Here is an 18,519-nt window from a genome sequence, read left to right as displayed (position 1 = left end):
AGGATTACATTTTGTGGGAAGCATGGGATAGTTAGTCTGCGCTGAGGGTACTTCTGCTTATCATAGGGTCACAAACAGAGATGAAAACCGATCTTTTTTTTTTTTTCCTGACAACTGACTACTGACATGAATTACTTTGCTGCTGTGCTAGCTTTCCTGAGTGTACTTGGTTTGGCTTGATTAATTATCTCTGTAGTGTTTTGTTCTTACTGACATACAGATACTTTTATTAGATGCACATTTTGTTTAAGCTGTATATTACAGTCTCTCTTGCCTCTGTCTAAGCAGTCCAGCTCAGGTCCTGGCTTTCAGAATAGATGAATAAATGCACTAATTAAAACAAAACCAAATCAAATAAATAAGCCACAAGGAAGAACAAAGACTCTATCAGTCCTAATCTCCAGGCGTCCGTGTCTGTAGCCCAGGGTGAGGCAGCATGCTGGGCTTGGTGCTGGATCACATACAGCTGCTGGCCGCTTGCACCATACACACAGGGGGCTTCATTAGCCAGGACTCAACTTTGTGACTGTGTGGCTGAAGCCTGTATGTACCTCCACAAGATACTGGTGTGCCACAAGCTACCACCGTAGTGGTAGTAAGAGATTATCTGGTCACAAGCAAGGAATTACCAGTAGTTGAGAACACACGTGCCCCATGGCCATACCCCCATTTCTAAGGGGAAAGGCACCAAACTGTGTGTGCAAGTTTGGTAAACAGGAACATCCTTCTTTAATTTTTTTTTTTTTTCCTAAAAGATCAAATTAAGGGAAATAAGGTGCAGAAGGTTTTCAGGACTTCATTTGAAAGCATTTATTTAAGGCCAGAAGTTGCTTTCTAACAAACTGAAATGCCCTTGCTGGCATGGCCATGTCCTCTGTCAGAAAGGTCATGCTACAGTTCCCACAAAGAGAACCTGGGAGCTGTTGTTCAGGATCTTTATGTCACCAGAGAAATGCAAGGTGCTGGAGCTAGAACCAAAATCGGCGGTGGTAGTTAGCCATTGCTCCACAATCTGTTATCAAACAGCATCAGAACCAAGTCATGCTCCTTTTGTTCCAGTGTCAAAGAGACATGTGCCGTTCCCATTTTAATTTCAAGCATTCCTGACATGGTAATTTATCAGGATGTCAAGCACCAAAGCTTGCGAGCAGAACTAAAACACAGAGATGATGGAAAAATGGGGCGGGGTGGGGAGCTCATGAAAGAAGCTACAAACTCCCAGCACATGCATCATGTAATCCCTGTCAGTTTGTGTCTTCGTTTAGCAGTGAAAACTCGATTCCTCAGATGAAAAGCAATGAATATAATTTCTAAGTTCCTTGACGAGTTGTCACGCAGCTCTATCACAGTCGTGAGAAGAGGGCACAGCAGAGTAGTGGCAAGACGTGTAGCTGACAAAACATCAGCTCTCTGAAGGCACCCTAAAGCGATATACAGCAGGACAAATCTTCTGTTCAAATGAAGGCAAACCTCACTGAAATAATATCATAAACTGCCATGAATCAAAGGTCTACAATGAAATGTCATGTTGTTTTCTAAGTTTGAGAATGAACGTGAGTAAGATTGTCCATTTCCCTTTTTCATTTTCCCTCAGGAGTAAGAAATTAAGCAAATACATGGCAGGCTATAGCACACAGCTATTGTGCTGTTTCACACCATTTTTATGCATCTTAATCATTTTTTCAAATTTTACATGCTTTGCTTCTAATACAGCAACACATTCCTCCTGCCTGCTACAAATCCAGTTCGGAGCCTGCAGAGCCTGAGCTAGCCTGGCTCCACCCTGGGAGAGTTCACAGCCCGAAATCTGAGCTGTGAACTCACACAGCCCATAATCCCTTAAACCTCACATCCCACAGGAGAATTAAGGATGAGCAGGGATGCAGCTGTGGATGTCAGAGAAGGGAGAAACAGTGCTGATGGGGAGCTGAGCAGAAGAAGGGCACGTTGTATGTGGGTAGCTGGTGGGTGCTGCTGGGCAGCATTAGCTAATTGGGAGGGCTGGCAGAATCCGAGGGGCTAAGCAGACTCAAAGGGAAGAGGGCATTGGGTGGCAGGAGGGAGGGCAGAGCGAGGCAGAGTGCACGGTGGTAGGGGGCACGGAAGGACTCGCAGGTTATAACCCACAGAAACCTAGGCAAAGTGTGCAGGCATCAGGATAAAGGGTGGAGCTGACAAGAGGGATATGTAGACTGGTTGGATTTTGGCATGTTGGCAGAATTCACTCTTCAGCGTGTTCTTGGCAAAGGGTGTAAATCACTTTTCTCCATAGCCCTGGTGCAGGGAAGGCACACTGCTCCTCTTCCCCACTTCCATGCACCCTTCTCTCCCTGAACACATGCTTGGGGAACAGCCAGAGGAAGACTAAATGCAATGTGAGCGGTTTTCTACCTCTACCTTTTCCCTTTGGGAGGTGGAAAGGTTGGAGTTATGATTTTAGATCTCTTCAGGCAATACTGTGCCTAGCTTAACTCCAGCTAATGAAAAAGGCTATTTGTCTAATAGACCTTTAATCACAAGCTCTACTTAAAAATCAATTACATGATACAACTATTATAGTTAAGCTCTAGATCTCACATATCTTCCTGTTATCTGAGGATTTTCCTCTGAGACAACAGAGATGATTGATATGCAGCCAGATTTTCAAATGTTCACCATAGAGTACACGCCAGGTTTCTTCATCCAGCTGTTTCTGTTTTGGATGCTTATAAAGCAGCTTCTCAAAGGCCTTAGCACCTATTGCTCTGTGGTTCGAAAGACCACTTCCTCATTTATTTGAGTAATTAGGGGCTTACCTGTCCTGAGAATCTGACTGCAGACCATTTAAAAGTTTTGGCCAGAAAGAATAAAGCTAGAAGGCATCTTAATTAATTTTAGCCCAATCGCCCCAAGGCATGAAGGACCACAGATCAAAAGATGGTGTAGTCCTTGGAGAACAAGTTTTCTTGATGCTTTCTGAGCCTGCTAAGACTAAACATCATTTTCACAAGTTTGGCTTCTCTACTGTGACTGCATTACACCATCCACACAAAGCACACACCTGCACATCTTTTGCAGTGCCAACAGCCAAACGTCAAACAGGCAGGTGTGCAGCTAAGCAAGCCCAGACACAGTTGCGATTTGGATCGCAGGGAGACACGGAGTGAAGGAAAGGGCTACAAAATGCTGCAGTATTTCCCACTTCACAGCTGTTTGCCTCTACCGGCCATGCAGTTAGCAGAGAGGAAACATCAAGGAAAGGTCAACAGCTCCTCGGAGCGCTTTCAGGTCAGACATATACTTGGGGTTGCCAGCAATGTAATGGGAGGCAGCTGAAGAGGTCATGCTTCCATTTACCATCCCACAGTGATAAGCTCTGATGTTTTAACTAGCTGCTACTCAGAGAACACATTTTCAGGACCGAATGCGATATAAATTATCTTAACTCAGTTCAGTCACTTCCAGAGACCTTAGGCAGACTCCTTGTATCGGGCTAGATACCAATAGTACGAAGAAACTCAGATGGGACTGGAGAGCTTTCTTATATTAATTGCATCATGCATAAAAAGCAGGAAAGCTGTTACACATGGATAACACTAATCAGAAAATAGGTGTCGGTTTAGTTTGCTGAAGAAATGCCTTCATTAACAGTGTTAGTATTGATTTAATTTCAGTTCTTCTCTGAAAGCTATTATCTTTTTCCTGTAACTCTAGTTGCATGTCCTTGTGTATGCAAACTGCAGACATTTCTCACCCAGAAGTCCTGTGGTAGCCTACTATAAATGGTAGTAAACCTATAATGTATAAATTAGTAATCCAAAAGAAAATCTTAGCGCCTTTGGCTCCAGCAAGGCAAGATTTCCTGAAACTTCATTCCATGCTGTTCTCTTCCACATTTCCACATTCTCCTCAAGTTCTATTCCACCCTTGCAGTGAGATTTGGCCTTTCTGTTTTAACCCTGTATGGAAGCAAGGCAATCAAATCCACCAGATCATCTCGTTAACAGTGTTTGGCATTCACAGCCCACTATGTGGAAGGAATGTTCTCTTGTATTTAGAACCATTATCATCCAAAGCTTAAGACAGGAGCTGTACTTCTGGATTTGAGGACTATCCGGCTAATGTAACATATTTGTCCCTTTGTCAGGATGTTCTGTGTTTTCCCCATGACTACAGCATTGTCCTCTTTGTCACAGGGCTTCGGGTGCATATGAGAACTATAACAAGAACTAGGTCAAGAGCCTTTCTTTGAGCTCATTGCCACTCCGTTTTGGGTTGTATCACTACGCATCCTCCTGCTGAAGAAGTCCATGATTAGCTGTAGTCAGAATAATAGTTCTGGCTAGGTTCAGCCAATGTAACAACTTGTTCTTTGATGTGCATTGCTGGTAAATGCCCTGAGCTGAAATACAGGTAGAGTTCAGCAACACCAAATACCATTTGGAGGTATTGTGGGTACATGTGGGAAAACCTTTCAATGTTTGGCCAAACCTGCATTAGCAATGCAGTTTGCTGCCACAGCCGTAGCCTTGATTTCTTTCTGCCTGCCAAAAGGGAGACTAAGTTGCTTCTCCATCACTCATACCAGCATGACCTTGGATCTTCAATGCAAATTCTTTCTTTGCCTTGATTTGTGATGCTGAGTAATGGTGGGTCTACTAAGAGGCAAGAATCATATTTATGTTTCATATATTGCAACAGGGAAACCATATTAAAATACCAAAGCTGCAAATAAAAGTCACAAAGGACAGAGGAGGAATGTGCAGGAGCCTTTGAAAGTCCGTGTTCCTGTATTGCAACCTGTAGGAAAAGCACGTCTCTTTTTACCAGTAAAATCACTGCCCCTCGGAAACAAAACCCACTCAGGAACACGGATACCAGCCCTAAAAGAAACAATAACCCCATCAGGAAATAAGGACACCCCGTGAGAAGGGTAAACCAAGATGTTTTTTTTCCAAAAGCTAACGGATAAGTCACCTTGATGGGCAAGCAAGCCCGCCCGGACTCAAAGCTAACCCTCGCCGAAATCACCAAGGGGGGGGAGGGGCGGCACGGCCAGGCTCGGGGCAGCAAGGAGAAGCTGGCCCCTGGCTCCGGGGCGCCTTCCCGGCGGGCGAGCGCGGGGGCACCTCTCGCCTCGGAGCCGGCCCGGCCCGCAACAGGTCGCCGGTGGCTGCGCGCTCCCGCCCGCCCGGGCACAGGTTCAGCCTGGCCCCCTCGGCCGCGTTCCAGCAGCCGCGGCACGAAGCCCTCCCCCCCTCCAGCTCCCGCTCGGCCCGGGGTTAAACCCCTCACGCTCCTCCTCTTCCTCCCCCCGCCAGCCCCAGCCCCAGCCCCAGCCTGCTGGGGTGGTCCCGCAGCCCCGGCCCGGGGCAGAGCCCGCCCTCCGTAATCCATGCGCGGGCGGCACCGCGACCGCCGCGGCGCTCTGAGGCGGCAGGCGGAGCGGGCCGTGCCGTGCCGTGCCCCGCCACCTCCATCTCGCCTTCCCCGCCTGGCCGGTGAGTGCTGCCGGGGTAGCGCTCCCCCGCCGCCGCTCTGTCCGCGAGAGGCAGCAGGTGGGGGTGGGGCTCCGCCGCCTTCCCCGGCCGCTCCCGCTGCGGGCGGCAGAAGGTCCTGGCCGGGAGAGTGCGGCGGGGGCAGAGGGCCCCTTCCCCCGCGGGAGGAGCGGTGTCGGCGGGCTGGGGGCCGCTGCGGGAAGCCGGGTGCGGGGGGGACGCGTGGCCGTCGAGGGAGGCGGGTGCCCGAGGGAGCGGGGCTGCCTGCGGGGAGGGGTCCGCGGCGCTGCCGGGGGGGGCTCAGTCGGGGCTGGGAGAGCGAACTGTGGGAGCGGGGGCCGGCGGGTGGAGGCGCTGGCAGCGGGGGCAGCCCCGGCCCTGGAAGGGCGGGCGGAGGCAGAGGGGCCGGCCGGCGGGCAGGTCTGCGCTGAGGGGGGCGGGCGAGGCGGGTTTGTGGGCAGGGGCTGTGCGGGAGGGACGGGTTCGGCCGCGGGGCAGGGGCTGCGGCACGGCACGGCACGGCGGTGTGCGCGGTCCGCGGCGAGCGAGGGAGGATCCGCCCGCTGAGGGGAGCGGGGCGGCGGGCGCGGCCGCGGCGAGCGAGGCGGGTTTCCTCCCCGGAGGGCCGCGTGTGGCGGGCCCGGCTGAGGAGGGGTCGGGGCCCGGCCGTGAGTCCCCGGCCGCTGGAGAGAGAGGGGTGGCGGGAGCGGGGCGGGGAGAGCCCCGGCCATCTGCGGGGAGCGGGGGAGCCGCTCCGCGGGGAGGAGGGCGCCCGCTGCGCGCACCTGCCCGGGGGTAAGCGGGTGGTGTGGCCTGAGCGGCGCCGGCGAGGCGGAGCGGTGAGGGGACACCGTGCTGGCCGCGGAGTCGGCCCGCCAGGGGCGGAGGAAGCCGGGGGTCGAAACCCCGCCTGGGCGCTGCAGTGACACCGCGGATGCGAGCGGGGAGGGGGCCCGTCCGCTGCCGCCGGGGGCCGGCGGTCGGTGCTGCGGGGAACGCTGCGGCGCGGGAGTTAAGCCGGCGGTGCCGGCGGTGCCGGCGGTGGCTGCGCGCACCTGGCAGAGCGCGCCGGCCCGCGGCGGTCAGGCCTTGCTCTCGGCAGGGGGTCTGGGGGGGAGGGCAGGCGCGGCGGTAACCCTGGGCAGTGCCGTCCTCTGCCACACAGGCGGGGGAGCGGCGGGAGAAACTACCGAATGGGTCGGTGTTCCCGCAGGGGTAGAGCTGCGGTACCGTGCTGGTGTTGCAGTTTGCAGATCGAGGAGTAAGCAGCGTGCTGGAGGTCTCTACAGTTGTAGTAATTGGAAAGAAGACGAAGGGAAGGCTTGGCCTCAGCTGCCACCGGGAGTACGTGTGGCAGCATCTCGGTAGTGGGACGTGTACTCAGCCCTTGTCGGTTCACGTTTGCCAGAAAACTGCCACTTTGTGGGTTGGCTTTACTGTGGTTTAGAATTTTCTATGTGATGCTCAAAAGTCCTCTCACAAGGAATGCTCTATGTATGTATACTAGGGTAAAATCAAGTTAATTGTTTTTTGTTTGTCCAATTAGTGAAAATATACTTTAAACATTTAGGGAGTTGCTGATGGTGTTCTGGTGAAGATACATCACTTTACAATTTTTACAGGTCTGTCTCTGTTGCTTGCAAATGGTTGTGACATGTAAAATGGAAGGATTTTTTGTGTTGCTGTTAAAAAAACTATTTATTTTCACACTATTAAGTAGCTGCTCAAAGCAAACTGGGTTCTGAATATCCAGTTTTTCCTGAGTTGAGCGCTTACTCATTTTGAGGATATAGCAAGCATGTCAGGTGCATATTGAGGCTACCTCGTGTGGAACATTTTACTTGTTTTTTGTCGGTGCTGCCAGACTCTATTTTGCAGGCCCTAGTGCTTATTAGGTTTGTTTGCTTCCTACTCCTTCTATAGCAACAGGTTGTAATTGTTGGTAGACTTAGCACAGATTTTGTAACGGAAAACTGTACCTTTCTAACTTGCCAACATCTAACGTGGCTTACCGTGTTATGTCTCTTGAATGGGAAGGTGGTGGTTGTTGTTTGTTTTTGGTTTTTTTTTTTATACTTGAGAGTTTTAGTCTACCTGTAACTATCTGTTTTGTGGCTGTTTTAATTAATTTTGCTCTTCTTGTGGTTGCTTTCACTGGAGCAACCTCAGTCAAGGGGATTATGGACTTGGATTTTCAAATGACTAACTAAAAAAAGTAACAAACATAGCCAGATCCTTTGTGGGGGCTTCCTACAGACAACTGCATCTTCCACCATCCCATCCCATAGTGGTTCATGGCCAGCTGGCTCCCTCATCAAGCTTTAGCAGTCTAGCCGCCGGTTGATTGAATTTCAGTTTGCAGGGTTAATCGTTGTTGCATCACTGCACTGCAGCGTTGTATTTGCATGGATTGCAGTGTTAAACAGAGGGAGACCACTCCTGTTGAAACAAAGAGCTGGGCATCATGCTGTTTCTGAGCTCTGTTATTTAGAGTTGATGTATCGTGGAAGCAGTTCTGAACTAATGCATCTCTTGCTCTGTCTCCTCTCCTCCTCTCAGACTTACAGTGGAGTTGCTGAAGCTTTATTGGTTTTGGAAAATACTGCAATATTTTTAATAACAGGTAGGATATATCAGAGATATGATAATACTGAAGCATACTTGGTAAAAGGATGAGGGTGTTCTCCACAGACAGTGAAGCTCTAGTCTTTTAAAGATGGACACTTGTAAACCACACAGAAAATAAACTCTTTCATTATTACATATCTGAAGTACTTAACAGGGTTTGTGTTTTGTTTGTTTGTTTTTAATCAAAACATAATGAAATGGATATCTTATTTGATAATTAACATAAGCACTTGAAAGGTTCACACAACTTCTTTTCATTCTCTATTTGCTTGAACCTGGGGAGAGTTGTACTGGCAGTTACTGTAGCTCACTGTCTGCAGGGATGCCACACTGTTTCTGAGGAAATGGGATGGCTGTATGCTGCAATGAAGAGTGCTATGAACTGCTATGTAATTCTCTTTACATGTGTCACTTTTGTGTGAGTCGTTCTTGCAGTTCTCAATTACAAATTTCATGGATAGATTTTTGCTCTTTGGTGCTATATGTCTTGCATATTTAACAACTGATATGCTCCCAGCTAAGTTTCCTTTAGATACCAAGATAAGGATAACTGCTGGGAGCTTTTTTATATCTGGGTTATTTTTAGGTAGGTTGAATACATATTGAATGCTCAGATGTATCCTGAGTTACAGGTTTAATAATGTTTCTGTGAGTTCCTGATCATTATTAATGTAACCTTGAGAATACATTAGTGTTTTCTGTAGTATGGAGCGGATCTGGTGTCAGTGTGGAGGAATCGCCCAGTAAAACTATATATACCACATTTATCGTGATACATTTGCCGAAAAAGGGAGAAGACGAGACTATGGTCAGAATTCTGCAGATTTTGTGATACGCAAGAAACCCACCTGCTTTGAAAGATTCTGAACTTTATAAAAGTTTAACTGAAAGTTAGGTAGAGTTGGAGACTGCAGTAATGTCTTTGGAATTGAAAGCTGGTTATGTGTCTCCGCTTAGCAGGATATTGTTTGTATCTGCAGTACAGGTAGTGTCCTTGGAATTTCAGTAGTGTCCTTGTCTTAAAACTGCCACCCTTTTGTCTTGGTTAATACATGACTTCATGTTTCTAGCAGTTGTAGTCATTATTTTCTTATATTGGGAGGACGTTTTGACAGTGCTTTATTTGCCTGTTTGTGCAATTAGATATGCTTTAAATTGTTCCTAACCTAAAATCTTAACAGCAACAAAAAACCCCGAGCAACTTGTGTGTACTTCTGCCCTCTGTCTAGTATAACAGAATGCACTCAGTCTTCTGGATTTGCCTTAAGCCACCAGTTAGGTAGGTCATCTTCCTCTCAATTTCATTCTTCACAAACACACCTAAAATTTCTCAGTACTGTACACTTTTGTATCTGTTTCCTTAACTCTTGGAATCATGGCTCAGTCACCATGTGTGAGCTTTTTCTCCTGACTCTTCTCCTGAAGTGTTGCAGCTGTACTTGAGAAATCTCCAGAAAACTAAACTGAACTTAGAGGAAGTGTTCAAACTTTAAGAAAACCAAGTTTTACTGTACTGTATCAAATTTGTACAATCTTCGCTGTTCTGTCATTAAGGCAAAATATTTTTTTTTCACTTAGTTCTGGTCTTGTGATATTTTGTCCTGGAGAGTTTCTGTAGATTAGATAATAAATGACTGCAGCCTAAGAAAGTTTTGGGTTCTGATGATTTCTGTGACCAACCTAACTTAAAATTCCTCTGAAAAAGATCTTTTATGTTGAAGAAAACTAGTCTCAAGAAAATTTAAAGGAGGAAAAATAATAATTTGGAGCTGCACTGTTTTTTTTCTTTCATTATTCTTTAATAAAATATTCTTTTACAGATAGGAAAAATACTTATGGTTTGTGGTTTAAGTTCTTGTGTTTCTGTGTTGAGCATCATATTTCAGAGTGGTCGCTAACATCACCTTTTTGAATAAGGCTTGGATAATTCTACTATTCATAGCATTATTACTATTCATTCTTGGTTTTCAGTAGCCACGAGGGGGAAAGGTAGATTTGTTTTTCTTCTTAACTCGATTGGACTTCAGGGAAGCAAAACTACCTCTGGTTCTTTGATCTGGTCTTGTATTCCTTTTGTTCCGTATTTGTCTTGATCTATCCTTTGAATGTAGCACAGACTATGAAACAAGACTGCAACGTGGTTTCTTGCAAGTCAGTGCTGGTTTTTGGAAGGGTAGCCTGGTTTTGCCAGACACTGTAAAGCATGGGAGAGACTTAAGACTCACCTTACTACCAATTTTAAGTCTTCTGTCTTCAGCATCTCCTTGACCTGGAAGCACCTTGGAAGAAAAAGTATTGGTGTAGGCTTGGACTGACTGAGGCCATGAGGTGTCTGTGTTATTTTGCTGTCATTTGTCACATGTCAGCACCACATGAATGGTCTGAACACCAAGGTGGAGATTAAAAATATTTCTATTGGGTAGTGCTGCTGAAAAAGGCAACAGAGGGTAACTATGCTAAGCAAAGGCAGTTTGTGCTGGGTGCTCCCTGATTTGAAGTGTGCAGTTTGTTGGGCGCAGTGTCCCCAGATGTCCCCACCAATGGCACTTTGGTAGATCACCAAAGACATTTCAAAGGTAAGCCAGTCTGATGGGTGGGAGGGTCAGCGCAGTGATTGCTGGCACACTTGCCAAGTACAGGAGGCTTCGGAAGCTGAAAATGTTTCTGTTAACTTTTGTTGTTAGTTTTTTTTGTCTGTTTCCAAAGTTGGAAAATGTTTCTGTTGCTGGTTGGTTGTTTTTTGTTTTTCTTCTGGTCTGTTTCCTTGGAGGCCACCATAGCCCATGCTGAAGTGAAGGAGTCTTACTTAGCCCCAGATAGATGATGTGATCAGTTGTTTTGCAAGAAACTTTGTGGAGGGTTCTGTTTGCATTTCTTAAGTGGTGGTTGATTAAACTGCTGTCATTTCTGTAGATTCAGAATGTTCTTAAAACATGTGTAAGCACCCAAAGTCATCTTAATGACACTCAACTTTAGCAAGCTATGAATAAAAATTGTTGAGTTGACTTTTCCAGTTCCGAAGGAGAGCCTTGAGATAGTTTGAGTTAATAGAAGGTAATGACTGACACCCATTGTCACCTGTCAGGAGAGTGAAGTTCTTGTTCTGTTTTTTTTGTTTTGTTAACTTTTCAGCGATGAATAATTTCTTTCCTCTGTCTTGGAAGACAATTAGGAGTAGTTGGCGTCTGGAACGTTTTACTGAAAGGTTGAGATTAAAGAAGCTACAGGATATGACTAGTAATAATTGCCATCAACTATGGTAACATCAGGTGGCTGATTAAATGCATTGTGTAACTGTTATGACATGACATATTGTACTCAGTCGGAAGTGCAATTCATACATTGTTCCTTTAGTTTTGTTTCCCTTGGAGCTGTTCCAATGCTCTGCTTTATTTGTTTTTGAAAACTCACTGACCTGGAACTATGCATAACTGTTCCCCCCCCCCCCCCCCCCCCCCCCCCAAGTACAGTGTGTTATAGACTGTATTACTGACAAGCCTCAATCTTTTTTTTCTTTTTTTTCTTTTCTATCCTATCTGGCTTGCTTTTATAACTATTGATATGTTCAGTTTTCACAGAAGACTGCAGGTTATCTTGCACTTTCTGATTTGCTTGCACACACCTTAACAAGCTCTTTCTTGATTTTGCCAGAGATGGTGCGCTGAGTCATTTCCACAAGAGGCTTCTGTACTACTCTGAAGAAAGAATACATTGAAGGATAGATAAAAGGTGTGAGGGCGCACCTGCATTTTCCCGGTTAGAAAGCTAACCCCCAAGTGAATGTTTGAAGACTTCTAGGCTCGGTGGGACAGATATCTCTACCTCCAATTTTATGAATACCGCTAGCTATGGCTGTGGAACTTTGTTTGCTGCTGCTGCTGTTTTGTGGAAGTACCATTTCAGAGGTACAGCCTATATACAAACCACCTCCTGGGACTTTGGATTTTGGATTTGTACCAGCCAAGACCTATGATACAGGTGCATACCATGAACCTGGGCCAATAGGAATTTTGTTCAAAATAGTACATGCATTCCTGTACTTAGTGCAGCCAAATTATTTTCCTCAAGGTAAGCAATAAACTATATTTTTTCTTTTTTTTAAATAAAGATTTGTTACTGATGCGTTCATCCTGTTGTAGTTATCAAGACCGTAATCTGGAAGTAAATGATACAAAGGGTTTTGTTAGTAGCATGTTTTACGGCTTGGAAATGTGTACAGTTCCATATAAATAACATTTTTCTGCTAAGCATAGTGGGGAGGAGGTTGTTAATGAAAATGAAATACTGGTGAAATTTCATACATGCTTACAGATCTCAAAGCTGTCACTGATGAATCTGAGACTTTTTCTTAAGTATGCTTAGAAGCATGAGGTAGGTGTAAAGCATGAACTGCTTTATATTTAGTAGTAAATCTATAAGAGACAACTCTCTTAGAATTGCATATGATAAACAGTCAGGTGGTTTTAGTATTACAAGATTTTGCTTAGGAAATGGAAGTTTAGCAACGTGAAATAAATTTCATTTGTTTCATACCTGTGCATCCACAGTGTATGGTTTTATGTTAGGGCAGTTCCATTACACATTCCTTTGTAAGCTGTCATTTTAAGACTTGATGTTTTATTGTGTGGGGTTTTTTTTTCCATTCCTTTCTTACTAAGTTGTCCCTTCTTCTAAAGGAAGAGTTAAGATATCAGAGAAGTGTGTGCTTACTGAGGTTGTATTGATTAAAAGGTGCTTTTGGGAACTCTGTGTGTTTGTGGGTATGGTGGTTGTATCCACTTTCCAACATTTTTCTTTCTTTTAGCTCTTAAAAGAAAATGCTAATGTGTTTGTATAATACAGGCATTTAAAATTATATTGAGGTGAAGCGCTAATAAAATCTAAGAATGGCTTTGTTTTGTTATTAGTGTCTTTTGGTGGTTTAGCTGTATCTGTGTATAAAAGGCATCTGTGTTGTTTTGTAGTACATCTTTCAATTTATATATTAAAACTGTTAGTAATTTAAAGTCTTAAATAAATTCTGTGGTTATGTACCTGTGTGATACCGGTGAACTATTATTTGCTTGTATTTTTGACACTTCTTCAATAGCTATAGAAGAATGAGCTCAAATGAACAGGAGTGAATGAATTCTATTTAGACAGGTGCCCAGAATCCCAGGTGTTAACCAGGAGGGCAAAATCCTGGCCTGTTCCCTGCAGGGGAACCTGAGCAGGTCTTGCACAAGATGTAAATGAGGGCAATTGCATGAAGTAATGTCACCTTTTAGAGGAACTGTTTCCAGATACCTCTGCTTTCGTGGCCTCTTTCCTTCCATTAAATACGCAGATGAACTATTTGCCTCTCTGTGTGACCTGGTGTGTTAGGGTTACTGTGTGATGCAGTAGAATCATCTGCATTCAACTCTCAGAACTTTGTTCTGCCCGAAGTCCTGCTTGAGTATTTTATTCTCTTGTGATTGTGGAAACTTGATTTCAGTGAGATGTTTACTGTGTCTTTATTTTAACAGGAATTTAGTCCTGTTTTGTATGTATCCTTGTATGTCAAACTTACTATTATGCACCCTAAGCATATAAATAATTGAGTATAGAGTTTATGATCGAGATTATAGCCCTGTGTGACTGCTTGTAGTAAGTTCTGTATCAAGTAGGTGTTGTGAAATCCATCATTAAAGAGAAAGGAGACATCCAGAAGTAAATCACTTATTCTTAACTTAGAAGTTTTGCACATCTCATAACTCTCCTTCCTTCCTTGTGGATACTTTTTGCCAAATCGGTTATTTTTTAAGTTTGGCTTTCATTACTTGCATTAGGTGAAGTCCTTTTCCCATGCCCCCACATACCTCACTACAAAATACAGATTTGACAGATCATGACAGTTTGAGTCATACCATTTAATTGGTTAATCCCCATAATCTCTTTTGCCATATGCTGTTCTATTTTCACATTCGGTGTATTAGTGGTGTAGCTACATACTTGAAATGCTTCTTTTATTTTTTTAAACTGCCAACTTGAAGTAGAGTTAATTCTGATTCAGAGATGAAAATAAACATAATCACAAATGGGCACAGAAGGCAAGCCTTTTGATGTTTCTAACTCAAAACTTCATCATTCCAATTGGGCTGGTGCTTCAGAAGAGTTAGCTCCAGGTTGATGCCCCCAGTGTATTGCGTATAACCATAACAGTGGAGAAGTGTGATTTGTGTGCAGAACTTGACATCAATCATTTAGACCTTTGATCTTCGTAGGCTTTTTTTTTTTCTTAGTACTTGGAAGTACTTGCTGTTTGGTTTTCCAATCTACTGTTAGTCCTCTTAGCTGAGAGGAAAAAAGTGACAGGATTGTCTAATTGCATTTAGATATTCCTGCCTTTGTAATTTTTGTCCTTTCAGTAGTGCTCTGATGGAGCTGAATATGTTACAGTACAACATTCATATTCCTTCAGTCCCAAGTGTGCCTTTTAGGAAGAAAGCTAAAATGAGCTTCATACTGTTACAATAAAACAAAATATTAAGTACATCAGAGTCTTTGGAAAATGTTCTTAAAGTATTTGCATGCTGCTAAGCCTTAACTTTTAAATAAGTGTTCTTATGTTACTTAAGTTGAAAGAGATCACTTCATTTAAAGAAAAAAAATCAGTCAAATATTTTGTAAGGGGTTTTTTTGGTTAAATCTAACTATTTATTCACTTCCAAATTTGTGCATGCCATCAGGTTTGTGGACATACAACTTAATCTAAGTTTAGATTTAATAGGTAAATTATTAATGTGATTAAATACAGTGCTGCGTAAAGTACGATAACAAAACCTAGTCAAGGATCTGTAACTCCTGAAGTTTTTTTTAAATTGCTGAACATTTAAGACCAGCACTGTGCTCTTTAGCTGTGGCAAGAAACTAATTTAACAAAAGTGAATTAGGTTATCTGATTGCAGTGGTTCAGTGAGTGTAAACAGGTTCTGCTTTCAGCTCCAGCAGTCAAATGGTTTTGTCCTCACCAGATGGTGTGCAGGTGTAAGTGGGAGTGAATTTACTCCTCTAAGCATAAAATGTTACGCAGGAGAGCAGCCCCTGTTTTGAGTTAATGGTAACACTGGAATGGAAAAGGCTGGTCACTGGCTTGCTGCCTGAAGCTCAGCAGGTCACTTGAATCTTGCTTTACCTTGGTTTCTCCATTTGTAAAATGGAAATGAAGGTGCCACTGCTGCTTTTGTCGACTGTGTAGTATAGACCATCATTATTCTTTGCTGTTAATAGCACCACTTAAAATAAATAGATGATAACAGGAAAATTACAAGTTGTTTCTATCACTCAGCTAAGAGGATGTCTAACAAAACATTGTCAGTTCTTCCTTTCTTGTATTTGTCAGAAACCGAAGCATTAATTTATTAGTAAAGTTAAGTTAGTTCATGGTTGTGACATGTTGCATGTCATCTGTTCTGCCACAGACCTTCAGATGTGAACCTGGTGTAGACATGGCCTGGTCAGTATGATCCTCTGGCTGCTATGAATTATCTTACTATGGTTTTGTCTTTGTTCCCATGGAAACCAGTTGTTAGTTGCAGTAAGACAATGTTAATCTGAGATTCCATTCGCCAGCAGGATGTACACAAATCTTCAGCTTCACAGCTTGTGTCTTGTCAGGAGAATGTGAAGAGTTCACAAAGGAAATAAGCTGGGAATAAAGCTCCTGTACCTATTTTTAGGTGAAATAAGACAAAAACTTACAGGCCTGTTTACCTTACTCCGCTGTACCTGAATGTATTGCAGGACAGCTGTGCCACTTCTGTTAAGTTACAGCTGCCTTGTTCCAGCTTCTGTTTTTTATTTTGGGTAAGCCTGTTTCTGCTGAAGCAGGAATAAAACTTTATCATAAAAATCAACTGTTGAATGCAGGTACTTCCTGGGCAAAACATAGTATGGAGAGGTAAATGTACTGTTTGCCTGTGGGGAGCAAGGGCAAGCTAGGTTTTAGACCTGGACTACACCTCTCAATTCTGTATGTGGAGTTTCATTTGTTGAACAGTTTGAGCATAAGACTTGAGGATCAGGACTTGACTATTTTAATGCAAAGTCCTGCCTCTGACCCCTTTTGGTCTTCCTTTCTCCTTACCTGGTCAGCCTTTAAAGCAGCTGCAGATTGCAGAGTTCAGCAAGTTAGTCTTGTGTGAAATCTCTTCAATTAATCGCTCACATTAGTGTATTCAGCAATTAAAACATTGTAACATTTTTTTACAAAATTGCATAATGATGTGAAAATAAACAGTGTATCTGTACCTAGTATAGCTGTAACAAAATGTATATGCAAAACCCTATTGCAGGTAGGTTTGAGCTTCTAGGATATTAATTCTTTTTTAAAATATACATTAGCTGTGTTGGCTATGAGGTTCAAAAGGAAATAATAAAAATGTTTTATCACCCCCTCAATTAAAAACTCACTCAGATTTATTTTTCTATTTGTGCAAGACTAACTTTGCCTTTTGTAACTAGTTCTTGGTTGCCTGTTTCTACTGCAGTTTTGCTTCCTGATAGTAATAAATCTTCCACAATGCTCCTACCAAAAAAAAGCACGTCAGGATGTTGTGGCATTGGAACTAAACTCAGTTACATGTAGCTGGCAATGCCCTTTTTTTTTTTTAAACTTGAGACTTTCCCAGGAGTGTTGGCCATGTCTGCCACAGGCAGGTGGTGAAGGGATGCGAGTTCTGACATACACAGATGCTGCAGTCAAGCAACGTAAGATACTGCGCAGGTACCCAAAACAATTATGCCCTCTTGTTTTTACTTAAATTACAGTATCTTTTTGTCCAGTTGTACGAAGTCTCAGTTTTAGTTTGGGTGTGAAACTGCACTGATGCAAGAGACTGCTTTTTTGAGCTAGTGTTTGACAGCTACCCCCCTGTGTATGTGGGTTGGTTTTCTTAAAGCTTATTACGTCCTGGAGCTGGGTTGGGGGGTGCAATAACTGAGAAGACGGGAAGAAGAGCAAGACTTGCCCTCCAGGTTACCTGTTAGATTGGCTAAGCTCTATTGTGAAAAAACAATTTCAGTAAGCTGTAGAGTCAGTGCCTTCACCACAACCTTCTAACTGTTGGTTGGTTGGTTGGTTGTTGGTGTTTGTTTTTCCCCAGCACTGTGGCTAGAGCTGTGATATGACTTTAGAGTAGTAGTTGAAGTGTGCATATCAAAAATACAGGTTTAGTGACAGAGGTTAAATATAGCAAGTAGTGGTGGTGTCATTTGTGTAGAACTGGGGTAAGAAGGGGGACTTACAGTGCTTCTTTACTTGGTAATGTGTATGCATTGAAAGAAATTTTTTGTGTTTAATGTTGGAAATACTGGGGAAGATGGAGCAGCAGGAAGATACAAGATAAATTAGCCTCTTCTCTGCCCACTCATATACATTTAAGGAAAGTGTGTTTAAAAAAATCATTGTTCATTTCATGCTGGGAAGTTAAGAGATGCTCTACTTGATGACATACCCATGTAAACAAGGAGCACTTGGAATGTTTCTGAAGTAGATTTAAGGCCTGATTTTTTTTTTTTTTTATTATTTTCTTAGGTGTCAGAAGAGTAATTCCTTTTTCACTGAACTATTGCAGACTGCAGACTATCTAACAGATTGCTCGCCAAAAGGATTTTTTGTGGACAGGGAGGGAAGGCTTATACAGATTATCTGCTAGAGGCTACTGCAGAGAACTGTAGTTGCAGACATTACCCAAAAGAAGTGGGCAGGAAGACATTAAAGAAAAGTTAATGTAAACAAGGAATCTCTCTTGCAGACAGGTTTTCAGTTATTATTTTTTTTTTTTAAAGTGTAGCATGGCTGATCATCTGAACGTCTTGCACTATACGCACATGTGGAATCCTTTTTGTACAGCATCCTCAGTGCTTGCCCTGGTCTGGTTTAATACCGCCTGCCTGCTGTGCCTGGGAGAAAAAACATGCCTTGACAGCAATTGGAAAATGACAATCCAGCTTCACAACTTCAATATTACTAGGACAGAAGGGAAAAACTAATGAAAGTGAACCTCAAGCAGAGTCTGAGGGAGTTGAGTTACTTTCTGTGGGGAGAATGTTCAGTAGTGGCATCACCACGGGTGGCTATGGTGATAGGCTGGAGGGCACCTCAAGCAGCAGTGCCTTTTGGAAGCTAGATTATAATAATAAATAAAATGGGCCTACAGTTGTGTGGTATTGAGACTCGCTTATGTTTCCCAAACCTAAATTGCCTTCTGTCCCTTCCAAATTAGACAGCTATGTCAGTCGTGTCTGTTGGGAACATTTCATAGCAAGTGGGTTGGGCATTTTCTGGGCAAGGTACTGACCTGGCTCAGGAGACCTGCTGATAGTCACAGCATGGGCCGTGCCAGACCAGTGCTGAAAGTGTCCTGACCCTGTTCTGTTTGTCTGTGGATAT

At 43.8% G+C, this 18,519-nt stretch overlaps 1 protein-coding gene across 20 annotated transcripts in view; it reads left to right on the top strand.

Annotated features, from left to right (window-relative positions):
- Positions 1 to 18,519, top strand: part of PROM1 (prominin 1) — a 96,626-nt gene that overhangs the window by 26,816 nt on the left and 51,291 nt on the right. For 11 of the 20 annotated variants that reach the window (XM_080404810.1, XM_080404806.1, XM_080404809.1 and 8 more), the window contains 2 exons: positions 8,037 to 8,100; positions 11,757 to 12,173. In XM_080404810.1, coding sequence (XP_080260936.1) covers positions 11,954 to 12,173 — 220 coding nt within the window. In that variant the 5' untranslated portion in view covers positions 8,037 to 8,100; positions 11,757 to 11,953. Of the gene's footprint in view, positions 1 to 4; positions 5,481 to 5,500; positions 5,685 to 5,847; positions 5,898 to 5,932; positions 6,002 to 6,615; positions 7,100 to 8,036; positions 8,101 to 11,756; positions 12,174 to 18,519 lie in introns of those variants that run through there. The other 9 variants (XM_080404819.1, XM_080404822.1, XM_080404824.1 and 6 more) reach the window with 9 other exon arrangements.

The sequence above is a fragment of the Falco punctatus genome, assembly GCF_963210335.1.
Source record: "Falco punctatus genome assembly, chromosome: 1".
Lineage (NCBI taxonomy): Eukaryota > Metazoa > Chordata > Aves > Falconiformes > Falconidae > Falco > Falco punctatus.
The sequence above is the reverse complement of the archived record's forward strand: the minus strand, read 5'-3'. Positions and strand labels throughout refer to the sequence as shown.